This window comes from Erinaceus europaeus, chromosome 4 (genome assembly GCF_950295315.1).
Source record: "Erinaceus europaeus chromosome 4, mEriEur2.1, whole genome shotgun sequence".
NCBI classification, from domain to species: Eukaryota; Metazoa; Chordata; class Mammalia; order Eulipotyphla; family Erinaceidae; genus Erinaceus; species Erinaceus europaeus.
In genome coordinates, this window is record NC_080165.1 from 54374414 (window position 1) to 54402032 (window position 27619).

General features: G+C 45.1%; 1 protein-coding gene across 3 annotated transcripts; it reads right to left on the reverse strand.

Moving 5' to 3' along the window:
• Positions 1-640: 640 nt before the first annotated feature.
• Positions 641-27400, reverse strand: POU5F1 (POU class 5 homeobox 1). 3 transcript variants are annotated; one of them, XM_060189437.1, is made up of 6 exons: positions 27268-27400; positions 25030-25188; positions 2389-2509; positions 2035-2165; positions 1508-1666; positions 641-1149 (listed from the first exon to the last, which is right to left on the reverse strand). In XM_060189437.1, exons 1-6 carry the CDS (start codon positions 27286-27288, stop codon positions 883-885), a joined length of 858 nt encoding a protein of 285 aa, XP_060045420.1. In that variant the 5' UTR covers positions 27289-27400; the 3' UTR covers positions 641-882. The 3 variants fall into 3 exon arrangements, with proteins under 3 accessions (XP_060045420.1, XP_060045421.1, XP_007532379.1); XM_060189438.1 differs by lacking the exon at positions 25030-25188 and having other exon boundaries at positions 27268-27398; XM_007532317.2 differs by lacking the exons at positions 25030-25188; positions 27268-27400 and adding an exon at positions 8213-10447.
• Between the last annotated feature and the right edge of the window lie 219 nt (positions 27401-27619).

Genomic DNA, 27619 nt, shown 5'->3' on the forward strand with positions numbered 1-27619 from the left:
AAAAAAAGAAGAAGATGGGGGCCAGGAGGCAGTGCACCTAGTAGAGTGCATGTTATAGTACACCAGGACCTTGACTCAAGCCTCCGGCCCCCACCTGCAAGAAGAAAGCTTCATGAGCTGTAAAGCAGTATGTGTCTCTCTCCAAAGTAAATATGTATTTTTTTTAAAGTTCTTAGCATAAAGTTATTGAGGACTTCTAGTATTTATAAAAGGAAAACACTCAACTCAAATTTTACCCAGGACCTCCTAGTCACTAGGACAGACTTCTAAGTAGGTCAGGGCCGGGTGGTGGCACACCTGGTTGAAGGCACATGTTAAAATGCACAAGTCCCCAGCCCCCACCTGCAGAAGGAAAGCTTCATAAGTGGTGAAGCAGAGCTGCAGGTGTCTCTGTCTCTCTATCCCACCCTTCCCTCTAGATTTCTGGCTGTCTCTATCCAATGAATAAATGTAATTAAAAAAAAAAAAAAGGTCATACACAAAATTGGGTTCCATTCCTAGAGTTGTGACTTTGTACAATTTAAACAGAACCTTAGTTTCAAGGTCATTCGGTATCTTCACAAGAGATAACCAAAGACAAGTCTTCAGAAACCAAAGGAATATAAATAACGTCAAGTGTCCACACAGGTATCCTCTCAGGCTTCTTTATTTAAGAACAAAGAGATTAAGTGAATTGGGAATTAAAATCCAGAGTATTCTTGAACACCACCTTCCCTCCAGCCAGTTCCTCCCAACAGATTTCCCCTACTCTTTAAGTTCCCAATTCCTTTCTTGGTAAATTTAGAACTAAAATCCCCAAAGCCTTAGTATTAACCCCAGAGCTCTCATTCCCTCGCTCTCCCCTTCTCTATGTTTCATTTCTAGGAAGTACAAGCATCTTACTTAGTTTGAATGCATGGGAGAGCCCAGAGAGGTGACAGGAACAGAAGGAAAGGCTTCACCTTCAGTGAGAGGGACTGAGGAGTAGAGTGTGGTGAAGTGAGGGCCTCCATAGCCAGGGGTACCAAAATGGGGCCCTGGTGCTAGAGGAAATGATATTGGTCCCCCCGAGAAAGGAGGTCCAGCAGCCTCAAATTCTTCTCTTTGCGAATAGTCATTGTTTGATCGCTTGCCCTTCTGGCGACGGTTGCAGAACCACACTCGGACCACCTGGATTATAAGACACAAGGGAGAGTGTTGTTGGCAGGGGCCGGGGTGGTGGTGCACCTGGTTGAGTGCACACATTACAATGTGCAAGGACCCAGGTTCAAGTCCCCGATCCCCACCTACAGGGGAAAGCTTTACAAGTGATAAAGCAGCGCAGCAGATGTCTCTGTCCCTATTCCCTCTAGATTTGTCTCTATCCAATAAAGATAATAAAAATAAATTGAAAATACTCAAAAAGAGAGAGAGAGAGAGAGACATTGGCTCAAACTTCGCATGTCTGCCTTTGCTTGGCCATTTCATCTGGAGCTAAGGGAAATGAAGCTGGTGACTAGGGATGTGGGACACATGGGATGGCACTCACGTCCTTCTCAAGCCCAAGCTGCTGGGCAATGTGGCTGATCTGCTGCAGCGTGGGTTTCGGGCACTGCAGGTACATGCTCTCCAGGTTGCCTCTCACTCGGTTCTCGATACTAGTTCTCTTTCTCTTTCGAGCCTGCAGGAGCGTCTCGGCTTTACAGATCTGAACAGGGAGGGAGGAGGAGACAAGGGAAATCATTTTTATTTTCTTTTTATTTTTTTAATATTTATTTATCAATAAGAGGGATAGGAAGAGAGAGAGAGAGAAAGAACCAGACGTCACTCTGGTACAGGTGCTGTCGGGGCTTGAACTCAGGACCTCCAGCTTGAGAGTCCAATGCTTTATCCACTGCACCACCTCCCAGACCACTGAAGAGCATTTTTAAAAACAAACTGCCAATGGGGCCTTGATGACAAGTGAGATAGGCCCCATCCCACTGCCAGCAAAAGGGAGAGCACTATAAGCCAGGGGCGGAAGCAAGGGACCCCGGGGCAAAGATTTAGCAGGTCTGTGTATCCCTACTCCCTCACCTCCTGCAGATTTTCATTGTTATCAGCTTCCTCCACCCACTTCTGCAGGAGGGGTCGCAGCTTACACATGTTCTTGAAACTGAGCTGCAGAGCCTCAAAGCGGCAGATGGTTGTTTGACTAAAAACTTTGCCTAAGGAAATAAAGAAGCAAGGTGAATCAACAGGCAAGCCCTTCATGTTTCCCCAGCCCTTATAAGATCCCACACCATAGTACCAACTCTTCCCAGAGGCAACAGGCCCAAGTATCTTCTCCTCCCACCCCCTTCAGGGTAAAGGTGGAACACAGCCCCTCCTTCCCTTAGTGGAGAAGAAATGCCCCAAAGTCAGGAACGTTTCATCCAGGGGGAGACTCACCAAAGAGAACACCTAGGGTGAGCCCCACGTCAGCCTGCGTGTATCCCAGGGTGATCCTCTTCTGCTTCAGTAACTTAGCAAACTGCTCAAGTTCTTTTTGTAGCTCTTTGATATCCTGGGACTGCATTTAAAGAGGTAGCGAACATGGAAGAACATTATCATACCAGTTACCCCCCCCCTTCCCCAGAACTTCTGATCTGTGAGAATAGCTTTACCCACCTAACATCAAGAAACAATCCATCTACAAATATTTACCCAGCAAATCAAATTGGGTAGCTAGCAATAAAACAATTACTGGGTTATGAAAGGAGCTCTAACATCTACAAAACATTATTCAACTCATCAAGAAACAAAACTGTACTTGGCAACAAATGCTGTTTGACTTAAGTATTACTTGGAGTGAATAATCCAGACTAGAGAAAACAAGGGCACCAGGTCTCTCTGAATTCATAATTAAGTATAATCTCCCTAAGGGCCAGGTGGTGGCACACCAGGTTGAGTGTACACGTTATAATGTGCAAAGACCCAGGTTCAAGCACCCAGCCCCTACCTGCAAGGGCATGGGAGCTTTATGAGCAGTGAAGCAGGGCTGTAAGTCTCTGTCCCTCTCTACCTCCCACTTCCTTCAATTTTTCTCCTATCCATCAAATAAATAAGTAAATAAATAATAAAATTAATATCTCTTTAGATTGAGAGTCCCACAGTGATAACAACAAATTTCTTTCTCTCACATAAAAACTCATTACAAAAATAGGTCTCAATGGGTAGGGCAGTAGCTTATTGGTAGAGTATAGGACTAGCATGTATGGGGCCCAAGGTTAAATCGTGGGCACTCATAAACGAGCAGTGATCTGGCCTTTCTTTCAAATCCCAGGACCAGGGAGATAGCAAAGCTTGAGTACTTGCATGTAAGAATTCCCAAATCTGTGGTCCAGGAGATGGTACAGTCATTAAGACATTGAACCCACAAGCATGAGGTCCTGAGTTCAATCCCTGGCAGCACATGCACCAGGGTGATGTCTGATCCCTTCTCTCTCCCCACCTATCTTTCTCATTAATAAATAAAATCCTAAAAAAAAATAAAAGTCTCAAATTCAAACCCCAACACACTAGATGCCACAATTAACAAGTGTTCTGTTTTCTCTCAAAAGTAAATGAGTCTTTAAAAACAAGTGTTGGGCTAACAAAATAGCTCACTTGTAAAGTGTGCGGGGTTTGAACCCAGCCCAGGGGGAAGTTTCAGTACTATGTTGCCTTTCCCTCTGTCTATCTGAAAAAAGTCAGTCAGTCAGTCAGTCAGGAGGCATGAAACCCTGGTGGGAAGAGAACAGCAATAACTTTTTATTGTTGCCTGGATGGCACGGCACTAGAAAGAAGCAGAAAAGTGAGACATCACAAAATGAAAGCTTCTTCCATTGTCATGAAGGTCAGGCTTAAACTTTGTTGGACACATGACAAAGCAGCGCAAGATCAATTTTTTCTTTCTTTCTTTCTTTTTTCACCAGAACTGTTCAACTCTAGCTTGTAACATGGCAGGAATGGAACCTGGGCCCCTCAGAGCTTTAGGGATGTCTTTTTGCATAACCTTATGCTATCACCCCTCCCCTAGTTAAGTCTTTATGTTAAAACAAAAACAAACAAACAAAAAACAGGGGGGGGGATCAGGTGGCAACGTGTTAAGCACACAGGGTGTGAAGCTCAAGGATCCTGGTTCCAATCCCAGGCTCCCTACCTGCAGAGGTCACTTCATCAACAGTGAGGCAGGTCTGCAGGTCTATCTTTCTCTCCCCTTCTCTGTCTTCCCCTCCTCTCTAGATTTCTCTGTCCTATCCAACAACATCAATAATAGCAATAGTAATAACCACAACAACAATAAAACAATAAGGGTAACAAAAGGGAAAAAATTAGCCTTCAGGAACAGTGGATTCCACAGCAATAATCTTGGAGGCAAAAAAAAAAAAACATAAGGAGTATTTGGTGGTCTGGGAGATGGTATGATGGGATAAAGCATTGGACTCAAGTATGAAGTCCTTAGTTTGATCACCAGCAGCACATGTCTGGTTCTTTCTCTACCTTACTCATTAATAAACAAAATCTAATAAAAAAAAAAGTATGCAGAAGTTTGTGGGTAAAATGTTACCACCCTATTCTTTTTAAGGTATCCTTTTGCAGTACAGAAAGCATCTTCGGGAGTTGGGCAGTAGCGCAGCGGGTTAAGCGCAGGTGGTGCAAAGCACAAGGACCAGCGTAAGGATTCAGGTTTGAGCCCCTGGCTCCCTACTTGCATGGGAGTCGCTTGTGAAGCAGGTCTGCAGGTGTCTCTCCCCATCCGTTTTCCCCTCCTCTTTCCATTTCTCTCTATCTTAGCCAACAAAGACAACATCAATAACAACAATAATAACTACAACAATAAAACAAGGGCAATGAAAGGGAATAAATATTTTTAAAAAGAAAGCATCTTCATTGATTAATTCAATAGACATACTGTATACTTTTTTTTTTTTTACTGTATACTTTCTATAAGCCAGTGGTTACAGTTACATACAATAGACAGTAAGTCTGGACCTCTTGGAGTTTCCATCTAACATAGAGATAAAGTAATTACTACCCAAAAATGTTAGAAGAGCTATAGGAAAAGAATAGGAGTGGAAGGAATCATAGGGAAAGGAGCAGAAGATGGTGTTTTTTTTTCCTTAAATGTTTATTTATTTATTTATTTATTTATTTACCAGAGCACTGCTCAGCTTATGGTGGTACAGGGGACTGAACCTGGGACTTTGGAGCCTCAGGCGTAAGAGTCTCTTTGCATAACCATTATGCTATTTACCCCTGCCCCTATTTATTTCCTTTTGTTGCCCTTGTTGTTTTATTGTTGTAGTTGTTATTGTTGTCATTTTTATTGTAGTTATTATTGTTGGCTAGGAGAGAAATGGAGAGGAGAAGACAGAGAGGGAGAAAGACACCCAGCGGAAGTAACCTCCCCTGCAAGTGGGGAGACTGGGGCTCGAACCGGGATCCTTGCGTCAGTCCTTACGATTAGTGCCACCTGCACTTAACCCACTGTGCTACCCAGAAGATGGTGTTTGAACAAAGGGAAAGGGTAAAACAGAAAGGCCCTGTGCTGTCTCTGGTTACATCAAGGCCTGAGTGGCTGAGGAAGACAGTAGCAGCTAAGTTAGGTGAACAGGGGTCATGGAGAGCCTGCAGATGCTGCAGTGCTTTTTGGTTTAACCAGCTGAATGGCCAAAAGTTAAATGACTGCTCAAATTTTTAAATACTCATGTCAGCTGATGTGTTAACCTTCAGGAGGCAAGCATATATTAGGAAGGCAATACAAAAACTCTAATGTAGTTGATAGTGACTGGGACCAGAGATAGCAGTTAAATTGAAGATATTAAGTGGTCCAAGTTGTAAGCATAGAGTGTAAGATTTGAAAGGGATAAAAAAATAATTGATGGCCATGGTGGAGTCATGAGAGAAACTAATGGGAGTCAGGCGGCAGCACAGCAGGTTAAACACAAGTGGAGCAAAGTGCAAGGACTGGCCTAAGGATCCCAGTCCAAGCCCCTGACTCCCACCTGCAGGGGAGTCACTTCACACGCAGTGAAGCAGGTCTCAGGTATCTTTCTCTCCCTCTCCTTTCTCCATTTCTCTGTCCTACCCAACAACAATGACATCAATAACAATAACTACAGTAAAAGAAGGGCAACAAAAGGGAATAAATAAATATTTTTAAAAGAAACTAACCTAGGCATGCCTATTTGAGATTCAAGTAGATGAAGAAAATACAAGAGCTAATAGGTGGTGTCACCTGGCACTACAATGGCCAAAGGACAGGAGACAAAAAAAAAAAAAAAAAGGGTGGAGGGAGGAGGGCAGACCTTGGTGCAGTTTTGGCAGCTCTAAGTATTTCCCAAGGTCTTATATGCCTGAGCAATACTGGCTGGCTTCAGTTTCTCATGAAATAAATATATGTCCTCTTGTTGCCTTGCTCCAGGCTGACTTTGTTTCAAAGATGAAACCATAGCTCCTTCTGTGCAGTGGGGACCAGGTTTGAAGTTGGGTCATGCACATGATGAAGTGTGCACTATCCAATTAAGCTGTCAGACCTAAAATTTTAAAACTCTTTTAAAGATTTTATTTATCTACTTATGAGAGAAGACAGTCAGAATATCACTGTGGCATGTGGTGCCAGGGACTGAATGCTTTGCAAGTCCAGTGCACTTCAGCTGTTAACATCTCCAAAGCTACATGAATTCATCTTTTTTTAAAAAAAAAAAAAACCACCTCAAGCCTCTACTTGACCTCAACTGTCCCTTTCTCAGCTTTACCAAATCCTATTTTGGAGCTGAAATAAGGTAAACCCCAGTTCAAATCCTAGCTTCATCATTTAACAGTTAAGACCTGTGAAATAGGCTAATAATACCTCCCAAGGAGATTTTGTATTAGCTAATGAGATAATGATGTAGAAACCAAGTACATAGCCAGACACTTAGGAAGTGGCGCACAATTGGCAGCCATTATTATTCAAGGCCCAGCAGTCACCACCTACAAGCAAAGAGCTCCAGGCTCCCCTACAGCCACTCACACCTCCTTCTGTGAGGTCCAAAGGCTTAGTACTTGATCTCTAATTGCTTACACTTGTCTCTAGGGAGGGCTGCAAGCTACATGCAGCAGGGCTGGATGTAGAAGCTTTCTAACCCTCACCTAACACTACATTTGGGGAATTGTCTGGAGATAGTTACTACCCATTTCCTTTATTCACAACTTAAAGACCAAGAATTAATGAAATTGGCATGGCCCATTTTCAGCGTGCCAGAATGGAACATTTTGTTAAAAGGTAACTCACTAGCTCTAAGGCAAAGATAAGCCCTAACTAGTAGGGTGGTAAACTCTACACATTCACACACAGCCCAAACAAGGCCCACAAAACCAGCCACGCCCTACACTTTTAGGAACAATAAAGTTTTCGCCTTCAGGCCATACTTCTCCCTAAGGTCAAGATGATGGGTCTGATAAGGATCAAGTTTTCAAGGATTCAGAGAGGGGCGGGAGTTTCAATTCCCTCAGCAAAGTCTGCAACGATGCAAGAGCGGATAGGAACTAACTACACAATGGCCAAAGATGCAGTTCTGGCAGCCCTGGATGGTGGAGGTGGAGGTTGGGGTGGGGGTGACTGAGTATTGGCGCACTTGGTTAAACTGCGCAAGGATCCGGGTCACGCCCCACCTACTGCGGGGAACCTTCACGAGTGGTCAAGGTTATCTTAGATACCACCCTCTTCTATCTCCGCCTTCCCTCTAAATTTTTCTTAATCCAAAATACATTTTTAAAAAATGGATAGGGGGAGTCCGGCGGTAGAGCAGCGGATTAAACGTCGGTGGTGCAAAGCTCATGGACCGGCATAAGGATCCCGGTTCGAGCCCCCGGCTCCCCACCTGCAAGGAAGTCGCTTCACAGGCGGTGAAGCAGGTCTGCGGGTGTCTTTCTCTCCCCTTCTCTGTCTTCCCCTCTTCATTTCTCTCTGTCCTATCTAACAACAACGATCAATAACTACAACAATAAAACAAGGGTACCAAAAAATGAAATAAATAAGTATTTTTACAAAATGGATGGGACCTCCTTAACGATGCCCAGCCCCCAACTTCCCATTCTGATTCCCCGCAGACCTCCAGAGTCCTCACCTGTGGCTTTCCCAGAATTCTGGCTCCTAGCTCCCACCTACTGCAGCCCCTAGAATTGTCTTCAAGTCTCCTACCCGGGAAGCCGGGGCCACCCCCGCCAGCCTAGCTTCTCCCCTCCACAGCCCTTGAAACTCACTTACCTCCTCGGGGTTTTGCTCCATTCTCTCCTTCTCTAGCTTCACAGCAATTCGAGGACCAACCGCGCAGGGCTCAGGGGAGGCCCCATCGGAGCTGTTCTCACCCCCAGCACCCACGTCGCCCTCTGGCTGAGGGATCTCCAGGCCACTTTGGGGCACCAGCCCCACTCCACCCTGCGGCCCACAGCACGCCATCCCTCCACACATGTCGTAAGACCCGGGACACGGGGGAATCGCCCACACCTCAGAGCCTGGACCAACCCCCGGCCCGATCCCTGACCCACCCGGAGAGCCTTGGAAACTCAGCCAGGTTCTAGGGTCAATCCAGCCCTGCTCCGGCCCTCCTGGGCCTTCACCTCCACCACCCGGCGGGGGTGAGAAAGGAAAGTCCGAAGCCAGGTGTCCCGCCATGGGGGAAAAAGGCGCCCCACGCTGGGGGGGCTACTAAGAGAAGAGCTCTCCAAGCAACTCCTTGACGCCTCTCTCTTCCTCTCCAATCCCACTCGTTAGCCTTGACCTCTCAAGCCCCGCCCCTTAAATGGGTGGAGAAGAGGGAGGTGGGGGTAGGGGTGGGGGAAACTGAGGCGGGGAAGGTACTTGTTAGGTGGTGAGATGTTGTCTGTAACGAGGGAACTCCCAACTAGTCACCACTCCTGGTCCCAGTCCTCTAGGTTTAGTTGCCGGCCGCCTTTGCTCTTGTCATCCAGTCCTCCCTTTGGGCCCTGCACACCTCAGAGCTGCTATCAGGGACCCCCAGGACAACTCCTCTAATTCCGCAGGAGCCCAAGTGCTTTTGCCTTCTCCAAAGACCCTGGTTCACTCACAGTTCCTCAAGCATGTGTTGTGTCATAGGCCAAACAGTACTGGGGCTACTCCTTCATAGTCACCTAATGCTGCCCTTCTCCAGTCCCCAACCAGGGAACCTAGGCTTCCCATAGAGATTGCTGCCTAGACTTGGTAACCCCAGTGCCTCAGAGGCCTAATACCCTTTTGCCCAGTCTGCTAAATTCTATCCTATCTCCAGAGAAGACTACCAGACAGAACCTCTTTGCCAGATCTCCAACCGTTCTGCCTGCTCACCTATCAGACTCCCCTACTGACCCTACTCATTACCTAGGAGTCAGGCTTTGGACTGACTCAGCCTCAGCACCCCAGCTTTTGCCCAGAGGGATCAAACATCCCTCTTGGGAAGCTCCTCAGTGAGACCCTCACACCAGACCCCTCCCCCACTTCAAGGATTGGAATACCGACTACCTAGCAGCCTTTATTTCCCTCTCCCACCTCCCCAGCCCTGGCCTCCAGCTCTAGGCCCTGGGTGGGGAAAAGTCTAGATGGGCGGAGGAGAGAAAAAAAATATCTGAATGTAGGTTCAAAGAAGCTGACCAGGTACTGGGGGAAGAGGCAGGACAATGGCTTTGGCTGGGCATTCTGAGTCTCCAGAGAAAGCAACGCTAACCCAAAACAAATGCTCAGCCCTTGAATAGGACTAGATGGCTCCCCTGGGGGCAGCTTCCTGGCCCCCAACCCTCAGCTCCAATCCCCTCACACAGAACCCCCCTCAGAGTAACTAAAGAGCTCCAGTAACACCCCCTCACTTACTCCCTCAAGACTGGGCCTTAGACAAGGTCCCCCACTGAGAACCAGGTACCTCACTACCCCTTCCTCTGGAGGCTGGGGAGCCAGCCATGTCACTCACCCATCCCCCAACATCCCAGGCCAAGGGATACCCTTTGTTTAGGGGGAGGGGGGCTGTCACAAAGAAGTCAAAGTGGTGTAGAGGGGGTGCTTGAAGCTTGTCCTGAGCTCTCCCACAGGGTGTATTTTCCTGGGCCAGTCCTGTGTGTCCTCAGGGTTCAAGCTGCGGGCCGGTCCTTAATTTTGTTTGCAAGAGAATAGTCTGAGTGCCTGTCTTGAAGGGATGGTATTTGCTTGTCTGCTCCCAAAGTTTGCCTATAATGCGGGCCCCAGGGGTGAACTGGGGACTTCAGAAAGGGTCTAGACCTGAGCTCCCTACAGCTGTAGGCCTTATTTGGGGTTTAGTGAGGTCAGCAGCTCTTTGCTGCCTTATGAAAGTGTCTAGACCACTTGACTTTCAATTGGCTTCCCCCTGGTAGGACCTATGAGTCCTGAGCCCACCTCCCAGTCCCCTAAATCTGTATCACATACTCCTGTTCTTGTGTCCATTTCTGTGTGCTTAAAAAAAAAAAAATTAAGTTGGGGGGGAGATAGCATAATGGTTATGCAAAGAAACTCATGCCTAAGGCTCCAAAATCACGGGTTCAATTCCCCACAGCACCAAAAGCCAGAGATGAGCAGTGCTCTGGTGAAGAAATAAACATGTTTAAAAAAAATTTTTTTTTGAGAAAGAGAGAGCGAAAGACACAGAGAAACACCAGAGCACTGCTCAGCTCTGGTTTCTGGCAGTGTGGGTGATTGAACCTAGGACTTTGGAGCCTCAAGCATGAGAAGCTCTTTACATAACCATTATGCTACCCCTCAATTATGCTGCTGTGATTTCTTTCTCTAACACCACACACACATGTTAACATTTTTAAGGGAAGAGAATCAGCATACCTCTAGCACATGTGACACTAGGGATCAAAATGTGGACCTCATACTTACAAGTATAATGTTTTATTGTGCCAACTCCAAGGCTTTTTTTTTTTTTTAAGATTTATACATCTAGGGCCAGTTGTGATACTTGTGTTCGATACAGGGTAGAGCAGAACCCCCAACTCATTAAAGGAGAATTTGGTGCTGTGATTTCTCTCTCTGCTTCTGTCTAAAAAATATTTTTTTTGCAGCATGCATCCCAACATTTGACTGCTCTGTTTAAATCTACAGAGAACTGGAGCTGAAGCAGTATTCACCTCTCTGCCATAGATGAAGGGATCAGGTGAGGGTGAAGAGAGGTGTTTGGGGCAGGAAGGGCCCCTTCCCCAGCCATCTCCCCAAGCCCCTGAAGGACAGAGTCACCAGGGTACTTTTGTCATGCATCTCTCTACTGTCTGCCAAGAAGACCGCCCACCCATAGAGGGAGGGGCAGGTCAGAAATCCCCACCATGATCCAGATCCCGATCCCAGCAGGCTGCCTCTGTATCCCCAATAGGTCCTGGATCCAATAGGTCCTGTTTTTGTTTTGTTTAAGATTTCTTTTTTCCTCCAGGTTAGCGCTGAGGCTCAGTGCCTGAACTATGAATCCACTGCTCCTGGAGGCTACTTTTCCCCTTTTTGTTGCTATTGTTGTTATTGCTGTCCTTGTTGGCTAGAACAGAGAAAAGTCGAGAGGAGGGGAAGACAGAGCGGGGGAGAGAAAGATAGACACCTGCAGGACTGTTTCACCACCTGTGAAGGGACTCCCCCCTCCCCCGCAGGTGGGGAGCCAGCCGGGGGCTTGAACCAAGATCCTTGCTCTTCACGCCATGTATGCTTAACGCACTACACTACCACCTGGCACCCTAGTTTTTTTGTTTTTAAGATTACAATTTGTAAAAATAATAATAAGATTACAATTTGTGGTCCGGGAGGTGGCGAAGTGGATAAAGCATTGGATTCTCAACCATGAGGTCCAAGTTCAACCCCCGGCAGCACATGTACCAAAGTGATGTCTGGTTCTTTCTCTCCTATCTTTCTCACGAATAAATAAATAAATAATTAAAAATATATATTACAGTTTATCATTGCTTAGTATACTTCTGGCAATAGGCACCTGGCCCACTGCAGAGAGAGCAAGCAAGGGGAAGGCTAGGGGTCTGGGGGCCCATCCTGCCTTGGAGCTGGATTCCTGATCCAGGTCAGTACAGCAATTGCCTGAAGGCTGACCTAGAACTTTAATGGCCAACTTAGTTTATCTGGAATCCTAATATGGATGTGAGGGTGATCTGGCTGTGACAGCATGGAGATCACCAGGGTTGATCAGGCTGATCTGGTATCCCCTTCCTCCCTCACAGCTCCATGTGCATCCCTCCCAAAACTGCCAGCTGGCTGAAGACAACCTTCCTTGAATAGAGAAGACAGGTCTTCAGTTGAGGGTATACAAGTAGTGCGCTCCCCTGCTAGAACCTCCAAACGAACTCTCAAGGTCCTAATATGGCCCTCCTGAAGTGTCCTGAGCTGGCTGAGGTGGAGATGCTCTCCTCCCCTCCCCCATCCTCATAGTTTGGCCTGAAGAGAAGGCAGCATCATTTCTGTTAGAGCAGCTTTCCACTGGACCAGCCCAAAACTGCTGGGGGGGGGAGGCGGTCGGTGATTGCACATATCATCATGCCCTAAGGACCCACGTTAGCGCTCCCCCTCCCCACCTGCAAGGAGTCCACAGGTCTGCCCCCTGTATCTCTTTCTCTCCCCCACTTTCTCCCTTCCTCACTCAATGTATCTCTGTCCTGCCAAACAAAATTGAAGAAAAAAGAAAGTAGGGTCAAGCACTCAGACCCACCCCCTCACCACTCTGAGTCTCAGAGTAGCCAAAGACCTCAACAAGTCCCCAAAAGCAATTTAGCACTGGGTTCACAAACTCACTGCATATATCTTTATTATTGTACAATGTCAACATCTTTCACAGAAACAAATATATGTCATGTCCAAGACCCAGTGAACATAGGTAAGGTCTACCAGTAGGCAGCAAAGAAAGGTAATGGCAACCATGCTGGTGTCAGCCAAGCTCTCCTCTCACGAAGGCCCAGGGGTGAAGTATTCAGAGAGTAAACTGCAAGACTTGTTCTGGGCAGGGGAAGATAGCATAATGGTTATGCAAAGAGACTCTCATGCCTGAGGCTCCAGTCTCAGGTTAAATCCCCTGCACCACCATAAACCAGAACTGAACAGTGCTCTGGTAAAAAAAAAAAAAAAAAAAAAAACCTGGTCACATGAGCCAATGGAGGCTTGGGTCACATGGTAGTAGAATACCTTTTTTTTCAATTTTTTTATTTATTTGCTTATTCCTTTTTGTTGCCCTTTTTGTTTTATTGTTCTAGTTATTATTATTGCTGCTGATGTTGTCATTGTTAGATAGGACAGAGAGAAATGGAGAGAGTAGGGGAAGACAGAGAGGAGAAGAGAAAGACAGACACCTGCAGACCTGCTTCACCGCCTGTGAAGGGACTCCCCTGCAGGTGGGGAGCCGGGGAATCAAAAACAGGAATCCTTATGCTGGTCCTGCGCTTTGCGCCACATGTGCTTAACCCGCTGCGCTACTGCCCGACTCCCAGTAGAATACTTTTGACAAGGCACAAGAAAGGAAACATTTAAAGACTCAGGAGAGAATGGCTTAGGTTTGGCCCACATTGGGAGATTACATTCTTTAATCTCAAAATCTGTATTTTCTACTGCTCACTGTAAACCAGATCTCTTCTTAGCATGTAGCTTCACTTCTTTCTGGTGAAGTGTACAACTGAAGTCTTCTCCCCAATCCAGACACTTCAAACTGAGTAGTCTGGTCTTTGATGGTAGCCTGCACGGGCATAGATAGAGGTGAAGGCTTGAGATGAAGAAGCCTGAAGGAATCCCCAGCAGTCTGTATTACCAATGTTTCAGGCCCTCACTCTGACTCTCTGGCTTTTAGCAGCCCCCATGTATGCCTCAGTTTCCTTACCAAGTAAATTGTATTAAATGAACTCTAAACTTCCTAGCAGCCCAGACATAAAGCTGCTGCCCCACTCCCATCCTTCCTCTACCCCTGTACTTACTTGGCATAGGGATGTAGATTTCTCTCTGCATACCTAGGAAGAGAAATTGGGGTTGGAGGATGGGAGAGGAGAGACTCAGAGACATGTTGGGTCAGGTCAGGTGTTCCCCTACACTTTACTTCCCACTTCCAAGTAACCTTCCTGGGAAAACCTCTAAAATTTGATCAATATATGTGTGAGGAATTTGGCATGCCAGTTTTGATTTGTGCTTAGTGCTTGGGAGCTTACAAGAAACACATTTCAGGTGGCCCGGGAGGTGGCACAGTGGATAAGGCACTGGACTCTCAAGCATGAGGTCTTGAGTTCAATCCCTGGCAGCACATGTACCAGAGTGATGTCTGGTTCTTTCTCTCTCCTATCATTTCTCATAAATAAATAAATAAAATCTAAAAAGAAAAAAGAAAAAGAAACACATTTCAGGAGGTAAAACTCATCATGGATGGAAAAGTAAGGCAAAAAAAGAAAGGGTACAAGAGAGGGAGTTTCCACTGGAAAAACCTACGTCCTCTTATCCTATATTCCTTTGCTTGTTCTTATTTTTCCCCCTTTTTGTTGCCCTTGCTTATCGTCGCTGTTGTTGTTGTTGTTATTGCTGTCATCATTGTTGAATAGGACAGAGAGAAATGGAGAGAGGAGGGGAAGACAGAGAGTGGGAGAGAAAGATAGACACCTGCAGACCGCTTGTGAAGTGAACCCTCTGCAGGTGGGGAGCCAGGGTTTGAACCAAGATCCTTGTGCGGGTCCTTACTTTGCGCCATGTGCACTTAACCCACTGCGCCACCGCCCAGCTCCCTGGTTGTTCTTTAATTTTCTGCTCTGGGACCTCAGCCTCCAGAGATGCCAGGTGATGCTTAAGGTGGCTTCTAGCTCTACAATTCTCAGCATACCTGCTGTCCTGCCTTGCTTCCACTTCTTCCAGAGAAAGGTGCCTACAGCACCTACCATGACCACTGCAGTAGCCAGGAGTCCACAAATGATCCAAATAGGCAGTTGCTTAGGACGGGAAGAAGTGTCTGAAATGTAAGAGAGTGGGCTGCTGACAGAGCAGTCAGGCGTACAAACATACCTTTCTTTTCCTGGGACACTGGCTGATCATCTCAGGTCATGCAGAGATCCCTTCATTGTTCTACTGCTCAATGAAACCAGAGTTTCTGCTCAAAGATATCTCAGTAGCTCTTAAGCAGTCTTAACACACACACACACACACACACACACACACACACACACACACATGAAGTCCTACCCCTGATCAAGGAGGACCAATGGACTGCCGTACAACCACCATTCACACTGCATTCCATGGTGACTGTGTGACTGTCGGTCACATGCCTCCCTATTTAGCTTCTGTGTGCTAAACCCTCAGTCAGAACTAGGCCACCATGTGGCTGACCAAATATGTGTGTAAGAAAGCAGGATGACTAGAATGGTCAGCTATGGGATGTTTTGGCAAAGCATAAAGGTAACAGCATGGAGTCTCTCAGGAGCATCTGAGAAGACTGTATTCCTTACCCACCTATTGCTGTTATCTCAGGTTGGGCTCCTGCCCCAGCTTCCAGGTATTTCCGGAGAGGGTAGACACAGCTTCTGCTCAGGAAGGATTGCTCCTTTTCAGTCTCCCAATCTGGCTTGCTTTGACTAGAGTTGAAAGACTCCAATGTGCTGAGAAGGAAGTCCTTGCCATCATAGTTGTATTGCCAGTGTCCCCGGCTGGTCTGGTCCCCCAACAGCTCACAAAACACCGTGGTCTGGAGGATGTGTGACTCTGAAATGTGACAGCCCCAAAACTCCAAAGTTATATGAAAGAAAAAAAAAGTAGCCTTTTATTTTTTTTTTAATTTTTAAAATTATCTTTATTTATTGGACAGACAGCCAGAAATCAAGAGGAAGTAGGGAGATAGAGAGGGAGAGAGACAGAGAGACACCTACAGCCCTGCTTTACCATTCACAAAGCTTTCCCCCTGCAGGTGGGGACCAGGGCTTGAATTTGGGTCTTCATGCATTGTAACATATGCACTCAACCAGGTGTGCCACCACCCAGCCCCAAAAGTAGCTTTTTCTACCTACACTTTTTTTTTTTTAGTTTTTTAAAAATATGTTTGTTTATTATTGGACAGAGACAGAGAAATTGGGAGAAGAGGGAGGAATAGAGAGGGAAAGAGACAAAGAAAGAGGGACACCTGCAGTCTTCCTTCACCACTTGTGAAACTTTCCCCCTACAGGTAGGGACCAGGGGCTTGAACCTGGGTCCTTATGTATGGCAATGTGAGCACTTAACCAGGTTTGCCACTGCTTGCCCCCCTTAAATTTTTTTTTTTTTTAGACATTTATTTTCTTTTTTGTTGCCCTTGTTGCTTTATTGTAGTTATTGTTGTCGTTGTTGTTGGATAGGACAGAGAGAAATGGAGAGAGGAGGGGGAGAGAAAGACAGACACCTGCAGACATGCTTCACCGCCTATGAAACATGCAGGTGGAGAGCTGGGGGCTCTAACTGGGATCCTTATGCCAATCCTTACTCTTTGTGCCACCTGCACTTAACCAGCTGCACTACTGCTTGACTCCTTTATTTTTCTTTTTAAGAATTTTTTTATTTATTCATGAGAAATACATGAAAGAGATAAAGAACCAGACATCACTCTGGTACATGAGCTGCTGGGGATTGAACTCAGGACCTCATGGTTGAGAATCCAATGATTTATCCACTGCTCTACCTCCCGGACCACGGGGGCATCTTTTTCCCATTGCTGTTATTGTTCTTGTTGTTGGATAGGACAGAGAGGGGGGAGAGAAAGACACCTGCAGACTTGCTTCATGGCTTATGAAGCAACTTGCCCCCTGCAGGTGGGGAGGCAGGAGCTTGAACTGGGATCCTTGCACAAGGGATCTTTACATCCCGGATCCTTGTGTAGGTCCTTGTGCTTCGCTCTATGTGCACTTAACTCAGTGCTCTACCGCCCAGCCCCAGAGTCTTTTGCTTTAATACAATACACCTTTAATATTTATTTATTTTAATTTACTGGAGTACTGCTCAGGTCTGGCCTGTGGCAGTACAGGAAATTGAACCTGGGACTCTGAAGCTTCAGGCATAAGAATATCTTTAATTTATGCTATCTTCCCTGAATTTATTTATTTGTATGTTTTTAAAATATTTATTTAAACAACAAAGGAACCCTAAAGCAACCAGAAGGACAGAAATTACTAAAGTTAGGGCAGAAATAAATAACATTGAGAATAGGAAAACCATACAAAAGATCAATGAAAGTAAATGTTGGTTCTTCGAAACAGTAAACAAAATCGACAAACCTTTAGCCAGACTCACAAAAAAAAAAAAAAAGGGAGAAGACCCATATAAATCGGATAGCAAATGAAAGAGGAGATATCACAACAGACACTGCAGAAATTCAACATATCATGCGAGGCTTCTATGAACAACTATATGCCACCAAGTTAGAGAACCTGGAAGAAATGAATGATTTCCTAGATACCTACCAACTTCCAAAACTAAGTAAAGAGGAAGTGGATAACATGAACAGGCCCATCACAGCTAATGAAATTGAAACAGTTATCAAAAATCTTCCCCAAAATAAAAGTCCTGGACCAGATGGTTTTACAAATGAATTCTACAAAACTTTCAAAGAAGAACTAATACCTCTACTTTTAAAAGTCTTCCAGAAGATTGAAGACACTGGAATACTCCCTGCCAGCTTCTATGAAGCCAAAATCACCCTGATACCAAAAGCAGACAGGGACACAACCAAAAAAGAAAACTACAGACCAATATCTCTGATGAACATAGATGCGAAAATATTGAACAAAATTCTAGCCAACAGGATACAGCAGTACATCAAAAAAATTGTTCATCATGACCAAGTGGGGTTTATCCCAGGCATGCAAGGTTGGTTTAATATACGTAAATCAATCAATGTGATCCACCACATCAACAAAAGCAAGACCAAAAACCACATGGTCATATCAATAGATGCAGAGAAAGCCTTTGACAAAATACAACATCCCTTTATGATCAAAACACTACAAAAAATAGGAATAGATGGAAAATTCCTGAAGATAGTGGAGTCTATATATAGCAAACCTACAGCCAACATCATACTCAATGGTGAAAAACTGGAAGCATTTCCCCTCAGATCAGGTACTAGACAGGGCTGCCCACTATCACCATTACTATTCAACATAGTGTTGGAAGTTCTTGCCATAGCAATCAGGCAGGAGCAAGGAATTAAAGGAATACAGATTGGAAGAGAAGAAGTCAAACTCTCCTTATTTGCAGATGACATGATAGTATACATGGAAAAACCTAAGGAATCTAGCAAGAAGCTTTTGGAAATCATCAGGCAATACAGTAATGTGTCAGGCTATAAAATTAACATTCAAAAGTCAGTGGCATTCCTCTATGCAAACACTAAGTTAGAAGAAATCCAGAAATCAGTTCCTTTTTCTATAGCAACAAAAACAATAAAATATCTAGGAATAAACCTAACCAAAGAAGTGAAAGACTTGTATACTGAAAATTATGAGTCACTACCCAAAGAAATTGAAAAAGACACAAAGAAGTGGAAAGATATTCCATGCTCATGGGTTGGAAGAATTAACATCATCAAAATGAATATATTACCCAGAGCCATCTACAAATTTAATGCTATCCCCATCAAGATCCCAAGCACATTTTTTAGGAGAATAGAACAAATGCTACAAATGTTTATCTGGAACCAGAAAAGACCTAGAATTGCCAAAACAATCTTGAGAAAAAAGAACAGAACCGGAGGCATCACACTGCCAGATCTCAAACTATATTATAGGGCCATTGTCATCAAAACTGCTTGGTACTGGAACATGAACAGACACACTGACCAGTGGAATAGAATTGAGAGCCCAGAAATGAGGCCCCACACCTATGGACATCTAATCTTTGACAAAGGGGCCCAGACTATTACATGGGGAAAGCAGAGTCTCTTCAACAAAAAAAAAAAAAAAAAAAAATTATTTATTTATTTTCCCTTTTGTTGCCCTTGTTTTTTATTGTTATAGTTATTATTGTTATTGTTGCTGATGTCTTTGGATAGGTCAGAGAGAAATGGAGAGCGGAAGGGAAGACAGAGGGGGAAAGAAAGACAGACACCTGCAGACCTGCTTCACTACTCTTGAAGCGACCCCCCCTGCAGGTGGGGAGCCAGCCGGGGGCTCAAACCGGGATCCTTACGGGGGTCCTTGCGTTTTGCGCCACATGCGCTTAACCCGCTGCACTACCGCCTGACTCCATGTTTGTTTGTTTGTTTGTTTATTGCCAGAGCACTGCTCAGCTCTGGCTTATGGCATTGTGGGGGACAGAACCTGGGACTTGAGAACCTGAGACATGAAAGTCTCTTTGCATAACCATTATGCTAGCCTCTACCCTTTATTTTTTTAATGAGAGAGGCACAAAGAGAAAAAAAAAAAAAAGAGAGAGAGAGAGAGACTAGTAGCGAAGCTGGTTAAGGGCAGGTGGTGCAAAACACAAGGACCGGCATAAGGATCCCAGTTCTAGCCCCTGACTCCCCACCTGCAGGGGAGTCGCTTCACAAGCAGTGAAGCAGGTCTGCACGTGCCTATCTTTCTCTCTCCCTGTCTCCCCCTCCTCTCTCCATTTCTCTCTGTCCTATTAACAAAGACAGCATCAATAACAACAACAATAATAACTACAACAATAAAACAAAGGCAACAAAAGGGAAAATAAACATTTAAAAAATAATATTAACAACAGCCACAATAATATAACTAGAGCATTGCTCAGCTCTGGCTTATGGTGGTGTGGGTGATTAAACCTGGGATATTTTATAAAGCATTGGATTTTTAAAAAATATATTTATTTATTTTCCTTTTTTGTTGCCCCCTTTTTTTTTTTATCATTGTTGTGGTTATTATTGCTGTTGTTATTGATGTTGTTGTTGCCGGATAGGACAGAGAGAAATGGAGAGAGGAGGGGAAGACAGAGAGGGGGAGAGAAAGATAGTCACCTGCAGACCTGCTTCACTGCTTGTGAATCGACCCCCCCCAGGTGGGGAGCTGGGTCCTCGAACTGGGATCCTTCCTTGGGATCCTTCCTGCGGTCCTCAAGTTACAGTTACGAGCCATGTGCGCTTAACCTGCTGTGCTATAGCCTGACCCCCCCCCAAAAGCATTGGATTTTTAAAAAATAATTTATTTTTATTTTAATGAGAGGAAGATATATAGAGAAATATCAGAACACTGCACAGCTCTGGCTTATGGTGGAGCTGGAGATTGAACCTGGGACCTCTGAGCTTCAGGCAGGAAAGTCTTTTTGCATAACCATTACACTGTCTCCCCAGCCTGAAGTTTTTTTTTTTGTTTGTTTGTTTTTTTACTAGAGCACTGTGCAACTCTGGTTTAGGGTGGTGCAGGGGATTGAACCTGGGGCTTTGTTGCCTCAGGCATGAGAGTCTCTTTGCATAACCATTATGCTATCAACCTCCATCTGCCTGAATATATTTTTTTAAGTGGGAGAATGGTGATTTACAGTACAGTGTTAATACAATTTCTCATCTCCCATGATGGGTATCTGCAAAATATTTTCACCTTCAACTTAAGTCCTTTCCCTCCATTATGCAATGGATCCCAATCCCCTCTTCACTACCTCCCATTCCATCCACCCCACCCACCCCCTGATCTCTTATCTTTGCATATATATGTGCTTCCTTCAATATTGTGGGAGCTAGGCTCAAATCAGCACACTATCCAACTGAGCTATTTCACTGGTCCTAAAGGACCCTTCCTTCCTTCCTTCCTCCTTCCTTCCTTCCTTCCTTCCTTCCTTCCTTCCTTCTTTCCTTCCTCCCCCTCCCCCAGCACTGCTCAGCTCTGGTTTACAATAGTGCTGGGATTGAATCTGGGATCTGTGGTGCCTCAGGTGTTTAAATCCTTTGCATAACCATTATGCTATCTCCTCAGCTTATTTGTTTGTTTCTTTGTTTTATAGAGAAAACCAGAGCATCACTGTAACAGAATGCAATGCTGAGGGTCAAATTTGGACTTCAGGTTGGAGGTCCAGCATTGTACCACTTCCTAACCCTCATTTCCTCACATTCAATCTGGGTTTGAAGATACTAATAGCCCTTATCACACAAGTGACTATCAAGGGAGATTATACATGCCAGTGTTGATGTAGAATTTATGAACTCGGGGAGTCGGGCTGTAGCACAGCGGGTTAAGCGCAGGTGGCGCTAAGCACAAGGACCCGCATAAGGATCCTGGTTCAAGCCCTGGCTCCCCACCTGCAGGTGTGTCCCTTCACACAGGTCTGCAGGTGTCTATCTTTCTCTCCCTCTTTCTGTCTTCCCCCTCCCCTCTCCATTTCTCTCTGTCCTATCCAACAACAATGACAACAATAATAACTACAACAATAAAACAACAAGGGCAACAAAAGGGAATAAATAAATAAAATAAATATAAAAAATTAAAAAAAAAAAAAAGAATTTATGAACTCGGGGCTGGGTGGTGGCACAACTGGTAGAGTGCAGACATTACCATGTATAAAAGACCCAGGTCTAAGCCCCTGGTCCCCACTTATAGGAGGGAAGTTTCAGGAACAGTAATGCAGTGCTGCAGGTGTGTCTCTTCATTTCCCTTTAACTCTTGACTTCCCTGTCTCTATCCAATAAATAAATGAATAAACAAACAAACAAATATTTATGAACTGTGGCCCAGGAGGTACTGAAGTGGATAAAGTGTGGAACTCTCAAGCACAAGGTCCCAAGTTTGATCCCCAGCATTGCATGTGCCAGAGAGATACACTGGTTTTTCTCCCTCACCCTTCTTATAAACAAACAAATCTTACAAAAAATAAAAATCAAAAATCAAACAACTTGGAGCCAGGTGGTGGCACACCTGGTTAAGCGCACACATTATAGTGTACAAGGGCCCAGGTTCAAGCCTCTGGTCCCCTCCTGCAGGGGGAAAGCTTCGTGAATGGTGAAGCAAGGATGTGGGTATCTCTCTGACCCTCTCCTTCCCCTCTCAATTTCTGTCTCTATCCATTAATTAATTAATTAATTAAACCTTAAAAAATAAAATCAGGGAGTTGGGCGGTAGCACAGTGGGTTAAGCGCACATGGCGCAAAGCGGGAGGGTCGGCTTAAGGATCCTGATTGGAGCCCCTGGCTCCCCACCTGCAGGGAATCACTTCACAGGTGGTGAAGCAGGACTGCAAGTGTCTGTCTTTCTCTCCCCCTCTCTGTCTTCCCCTCCTCTCTCCATTTCTCTCTGTCCTAACAACGACTACAACAACAATGAAAAACAAGGGCAACAAAAGGGAAAATAAATAAATAAATAAATATTTAAAAAATTAAATTAAAAAAAAAAACCCTCAAGCACGAGGCTCTAAATTCAATCACTGGTAGTGCATGTGCCAGCATAATGCTTTGGTTTTCCTTCTTTCTCTCTCTTTTTTATTTTAAAGTATTTTACTTATTTTGTTTTTGAGATGCAGAGAAAGACACAAAAACACCAGAGCACTGCACAGCTCTGTCTGGCTTATTGTGGTGTGGAGGGACTGAACCTGGGACTTCAGAGCCTCAGGCATGAGAGTCTCTTTGCATAACCATTATACTATCAACTCCTGCCATCTTTTTCTCTTTTTTAAATATTTGTTTATGAGAGGGAGAGAGAGAACCAGACATCACTTTGATAAATATGCTGCCTGGAATCAAAATAGGGACTTCATGGCTCAGTTCAATGTTATCGCACTACATCCCAGACCACACTCTCTTTCTCATAAATAAACAAATCTTAAAAAATAATTTAAGGGAAGTTGGGCAATAGAGCAGTGTGTTAAGCACATGTGGTGCAAAGCACAAGGACCAGAGTAAGAATCCCTGTTGCAGGCCCCAGCTCCCCACCTGCAAGGGAGTCATTTTAAGGCGGTGAAGCAGGTCTGCAGGTGTCTATCTTTCTCTCCCCCTCTCTGTCTTCCCCTCCTCTCTCCATTTCTCTCTGTCCTAACAATGACAACATCAATAACAACAATAACTACAACAACAATAATTAAAAAAGGGCAACAAAAGGGGAAATAAATAAATAAATAAAAACTTAAGGGGGGATCAGGTGGTAGCGCAGCAGGTTAGGCACACATGGCGCCAAGTGCAAGGACCCACACAAGGATCCCAGTTCAAGCTCCTGGTTCCCCACCTGCAGGAGGGGGGGGGGTGTCGCTTCACAAGAGGTGAAGCAGGTCTGCAGGTGTCTATCTTTCCTCTTCTATTTTCCCTTCCTCTGTCCTCCTTTCCCCTTCCCCTCTCAATTTCTCTGTCCTATCCAACAACAATGATGGCAATAACAATAATAACAATGATGATAAAAATCAAGGGCAACAAAAGGGAAAAAATGGCCTCCAGAGGCAGTGCATTCGTAGTGCAGGCACCTAGCCCCAGCAATCACCTGGAGGCAAAAAATTAAATAGATAAAATAAAAAAATAATAACGAAAGGGGGGGAGAGGAGTCTGGGCAGTGGGGCACCTGGTAAAGCACACATAGTAGGAAGCACAGGGACCCATACAGGGATCCCAGTTAAAGCTCCTGGGTCCCCACCTGCAGGGGGAGGCGGAGCTTCACAAACTGTGAAGCAGGTCTGCAGGTGTCTATCTTTCTCTCCCCCTATTTTCCCCTCCCCTCTCAATTTCTCTCTGTCCTATCAAAACAAACAGACAAACAGAAAAAATGGCCACAGGAGCAGTGGATTCATAGTATAGGCACGGAAGGAAAAAAAAAATTAAGAACTTGTAACTATTATTATCATTTTTATTATTGGTAACAGTAAAATGAGTAGCACTTACTAGGTACTCACATGTTTGTTAGATAAAAAAAAAAAAAGTAAAGGGCAGGGTAGATAGCATAACGATTATGCAAAGAGACTCCAAAGTTTCCACAAAGTCTTTGGAGCCTGAGGCTCCAAAGTCCCAGGTTCAGTCCCCCACAAGACCATAAACCAAAGCTGATTAGTGCTTTGGTTAAAAAAAAAAAAAAAAAAAGAGAAGTGGGGAAGGAAGATAGAGGAGACACCCATACCTGCTGCAGGTGGGGACTGGAGATTCGAACTTGGGTCCTTGTGCATTGTAATATGTGCTCAATCAGTTGTGCCACCTCCTGGCTCCCCTTACTGGGTCTTTAGGGTTCCCATAATAAGTCTTCACTGTGTGTGTGAAGAAGTGCTATGCCAGGGTAGACAGCATAATGGCTATGCAAGGAGATTCTGGTGCCTGAGGTTCAAAAATCCCAAGTTGAATCCCTGTACCACCATAAGCCAGAGCTGAGCAGTGCTCTGGTAAAAAATACTATGTTAGAAAAATACCAGTTGTTTTCCAGATGTTAGATTATAAAACATTGGATATATCCCCAAATGAAATGAAGAAAGGCTTGGGGACTAGGTTGAGAAGACAGTATAATATTTATGGAAAAGACTCTCATGCCTGGGGCTCCAACGTGCCAAGTTCAAACCCCAGCTCGCCATTAGCCAGAGCTGAGCAATGCTCTGGTTTATGTATCTTTCTCTCTCTAATATACACAGAGAGAGAGAGAGAGAGAGAGAGTGAAGGGACTTACTAGCCCTTATCCCCTGACTGGGTAAGGGTGAGCTTCTCCAAATAGGGTCCCACCCTTTCCAGTGTCCAGTACCTAGTATTCAGTTTGACAATTGGTTATAGAACAGGGTTTGCAGTCAGAGACAAAATTCCTCAGACGGAAGGTAGTAATTTAAGACTCTCAGTGACAAGGTACTACAACTAGAGTGTCCAGCATAATACTTGGGACCAAGCTTAATAAATATTACTGAACTATGATGACTGCACAGTTCTATAGCTTTAAGATCATACTGAGGATGGAGGGTAGATAGTATAATGGTTATGCAAAGAGACTCTCATGCCTGAGGCTCCAAAGTCCCAGGTTCAATCCCCTGCACTACCATAAGCCAGAGCTGAGCAGTGCTCTGGTAAAAAAAAAAAAAAAAAAAATCATACTGAGTTCCACCTTGGCCCCCTTCACCTTGACTCTGGTTGTTGTGCTCCATGATACGCCTTAGGATGATGACAAGGTGCTGAGCTCTGGCCTTCAGTCGGAGAATAAGCTTCTCCCAAATACCTGGGTCCCTGGACCAAGATGCCTGGGGTTTTGCCCTCCGGCCTTCCTTGCAACACCATAAGAAAGGCTGATCATCCAAGTATCCAGAGAAGTCATAAGGGCTTTGCCCAGGACCTGGCTGGGAAAGAGCAGTGAAGTCATAGCGCAGAGAATGGGTTGCTGAGGAGAGAGAGAAAAAATGGAAAAGGTTTATCTGTAGCAGGTGTAACATCTGTAACATCACTGGAAGATGATCCCAACAGGTTCCTGTGAAGTGAGACAGGCACAAAGAATGTGTCAGCGGTGTATGGATTGACCTCCCAACACCCATGTCCAGAGGAGAAGTAATTGCAGAAGCCAGAACTCCCACCTTCTGATATGTGGCATTACCATTCAGCATATCTGTTTACTTAAGTCAGAATTGGCTTTGTTTGGTTCATACTTCCATTGGGGGAGAAATGATAGGGGAAGATGACCTGAGGGCTCTGAACTCCAACTCCATCAGGACCCAGAGAGAGAAGAAAAAAAAGGATATTCAGAAGTAGTAATAGAAGAAGAAGGGACGACAAAGAGGGGGAGGGATAGACACCTGCAGACCTGCTTTACCAATAATTGTCAAGCCCTGAATATATCTCCAGAGCACCACTCAACTCTGGCTACTGGTGGTGCTGGGAATTGAACCTGAGACCTCCTGTGTACAAGTCCTATGTGCTACTACTGTGATATCTCCCTTGTTCACCCTAGACATTTTTTTCCCTAGTTATTCTTCTCTATCCCCACCAAACCAACCCAAGATACCCTGGCTTGATTGTACTATAGTCTAAGTCTTTCCGCTTTCAGATTTTGCTATAAACAAAATGGGCTATCTGCAAACAGGTATCTGACTACATATGCTCTGCTGCCCCTTTAAGACTTCCCTCTTGTCCTCAGGATGACTTCCAAGCTCCTGAACAGATAAAACAAGATTTTCAGACCTCCCTGTGATATCCAGATCACTCTGCCTTCCCCTTGCCTTGCCAAGAGTGATTACCCCCCACCCCCCGTTTGGTTTATCTACAAGAGCTCCTTCTCTCTCAACAATGACTGCCACCCATGCCTTCTCAAGTCATTCTGAACCTCAAGAGGTAGAATTCACTTTTTCCTTTCGGAAGCTCCAAAATCCTACATATTCTGCTGTGTCTGTAATATTCTACTGCACTTATCGGCTCAATAATCCTTACCAGCTGACCCTATTTATTATTACTTTGTGAAGAGATGTACATTTATGAGGCCAAGCTGTGGCACACCTGGTAAAGAACACACATTACAGTGCACAAGTACCCAGGTTCAAGCCCTCAGTCCCCATCTGCTGGGAAAAAGCTTCAGAGCGATGAAGCAGGGGTACAGGTGTCTCTCTGTCTCTTTTCCTTTAAATCTCTTCCTCCCTTTTCAATTTCTCTCTCAATAATAAATAAAAGAAAAAGACTAGGGGCCAGGCTGTGGTGCACCTGGCTAAACATACACACATTATAGTGTGCAAGGACTGGGTTCAAGCCCCTGGTCTCCACCTGTAGGGGGAAAACTTTGTTAGTGGTGATGCAGGGCTGCAGGTGTCTCTGCTACTCTCCCCCCCCCCAATTTTTCTTTGTCTCTATCCAATAATAAAAAATACATAAAAAATAAGAAAAATAAAAAGATTAAGAAAAAAGTAAAAAATTTTTTTCCTTACAAAAGTAAATTTTTAAAAAAGGAAGAAAGAAAAAAAGTGTGATTGATGGGAGGACTAGCTCAGATGGTAGAGTGTAAGGCTAGCAGGCCTGAGGGTCCCAGTTTGATCCCCAGCACTGCATGGGCCAGAGTAATGTGCTCTGATTCACCTTTCTTCCTCTCTCTCTCTTTGCCTCCAGGGTTATTGCTGGGGCTCTGTTGCCAGCACTATGAATCCACTGCTCCTGGAGGCCTTAAAAGACACTATGAACCTACTTCTCCCTAGATTAGCCTCGGAAGTGGTCAAAAGGCCTCATAAAGTGCGGTTTTGAGGAGGTTATGATTTTGCTAAAGTAGAGAGGTCTACACAACTGGGTCCTCCACAGATGAGCAACCTGGAGAGGCACCACTATGCCTCAGGTAGTGGTGGGGCACGGGAACACAAGGTACTAATCCCTGGAGGCCAAGGCTCTGCTGTGGGCAGGCAGGGGTGGAGGGTGGGGGCTGAGTTCGACTCGGGCGGGGCTGGGATTGCAAAAGGTCAGCAAAGGCGGAGGAGGATCCAGAACTCACTGGCCTGGTCTCCGGAACCATCCGATCCCAGCAAGCGAAGCAGTAGGGTGAAGAGCAGCGGGCCTGTGGGCCAGGAGAAGTGCATCCCACCAGGCCCAGCAGGCCGGCAGTCCAAGACCTCCCCAGCCGCCAAGCTGGGTGCGTTGCAAGTACTGAGATGTTCCTATTGGATCGTAGCTGCTAGGAAGGCGGGACTTTCCATTTTCCTTTAATCCTATTGAGCTAAAGCTTTTATGGACCGAGGGAAGCGTTTTGCTGCTGCCAATTTCGGGATTCCGGGTAGAAATTGATTTTTTTTTTTTCGCACTTATCCGTAAAAATCTTGTTTCTCCCCCAGAATCTGCTTTCATGT

What these genes read in the sequence shown, in the direction of transcription:
- POU5F1 (XM_007532317.2), bottom strand. Translation starts at nt 8,620, where the DNA reads ATGGCGGGACACCTGGCTTCGGACTTTCCTTTCTCACCCCCGCCGGGT. An exon ending in TGGAGCAAAACCCCGAGGAG is followed by an intron (nt 2,510 to 8,212) that starts GTAAGTGAGTTT and finishes CTTTAAATGCAG; the next exon opens with TCCCAGGATATCAAAGAGCT. An exon ending in CACCCTAGGTGTTCTCTTTG is followed by an intron (nt 2,166 to 2,388) that starts GTGAGTCTCCCC and finishes TTATTTCCTTAG; the next exon opens with GCAAAGTTTTTAGTCAAACA.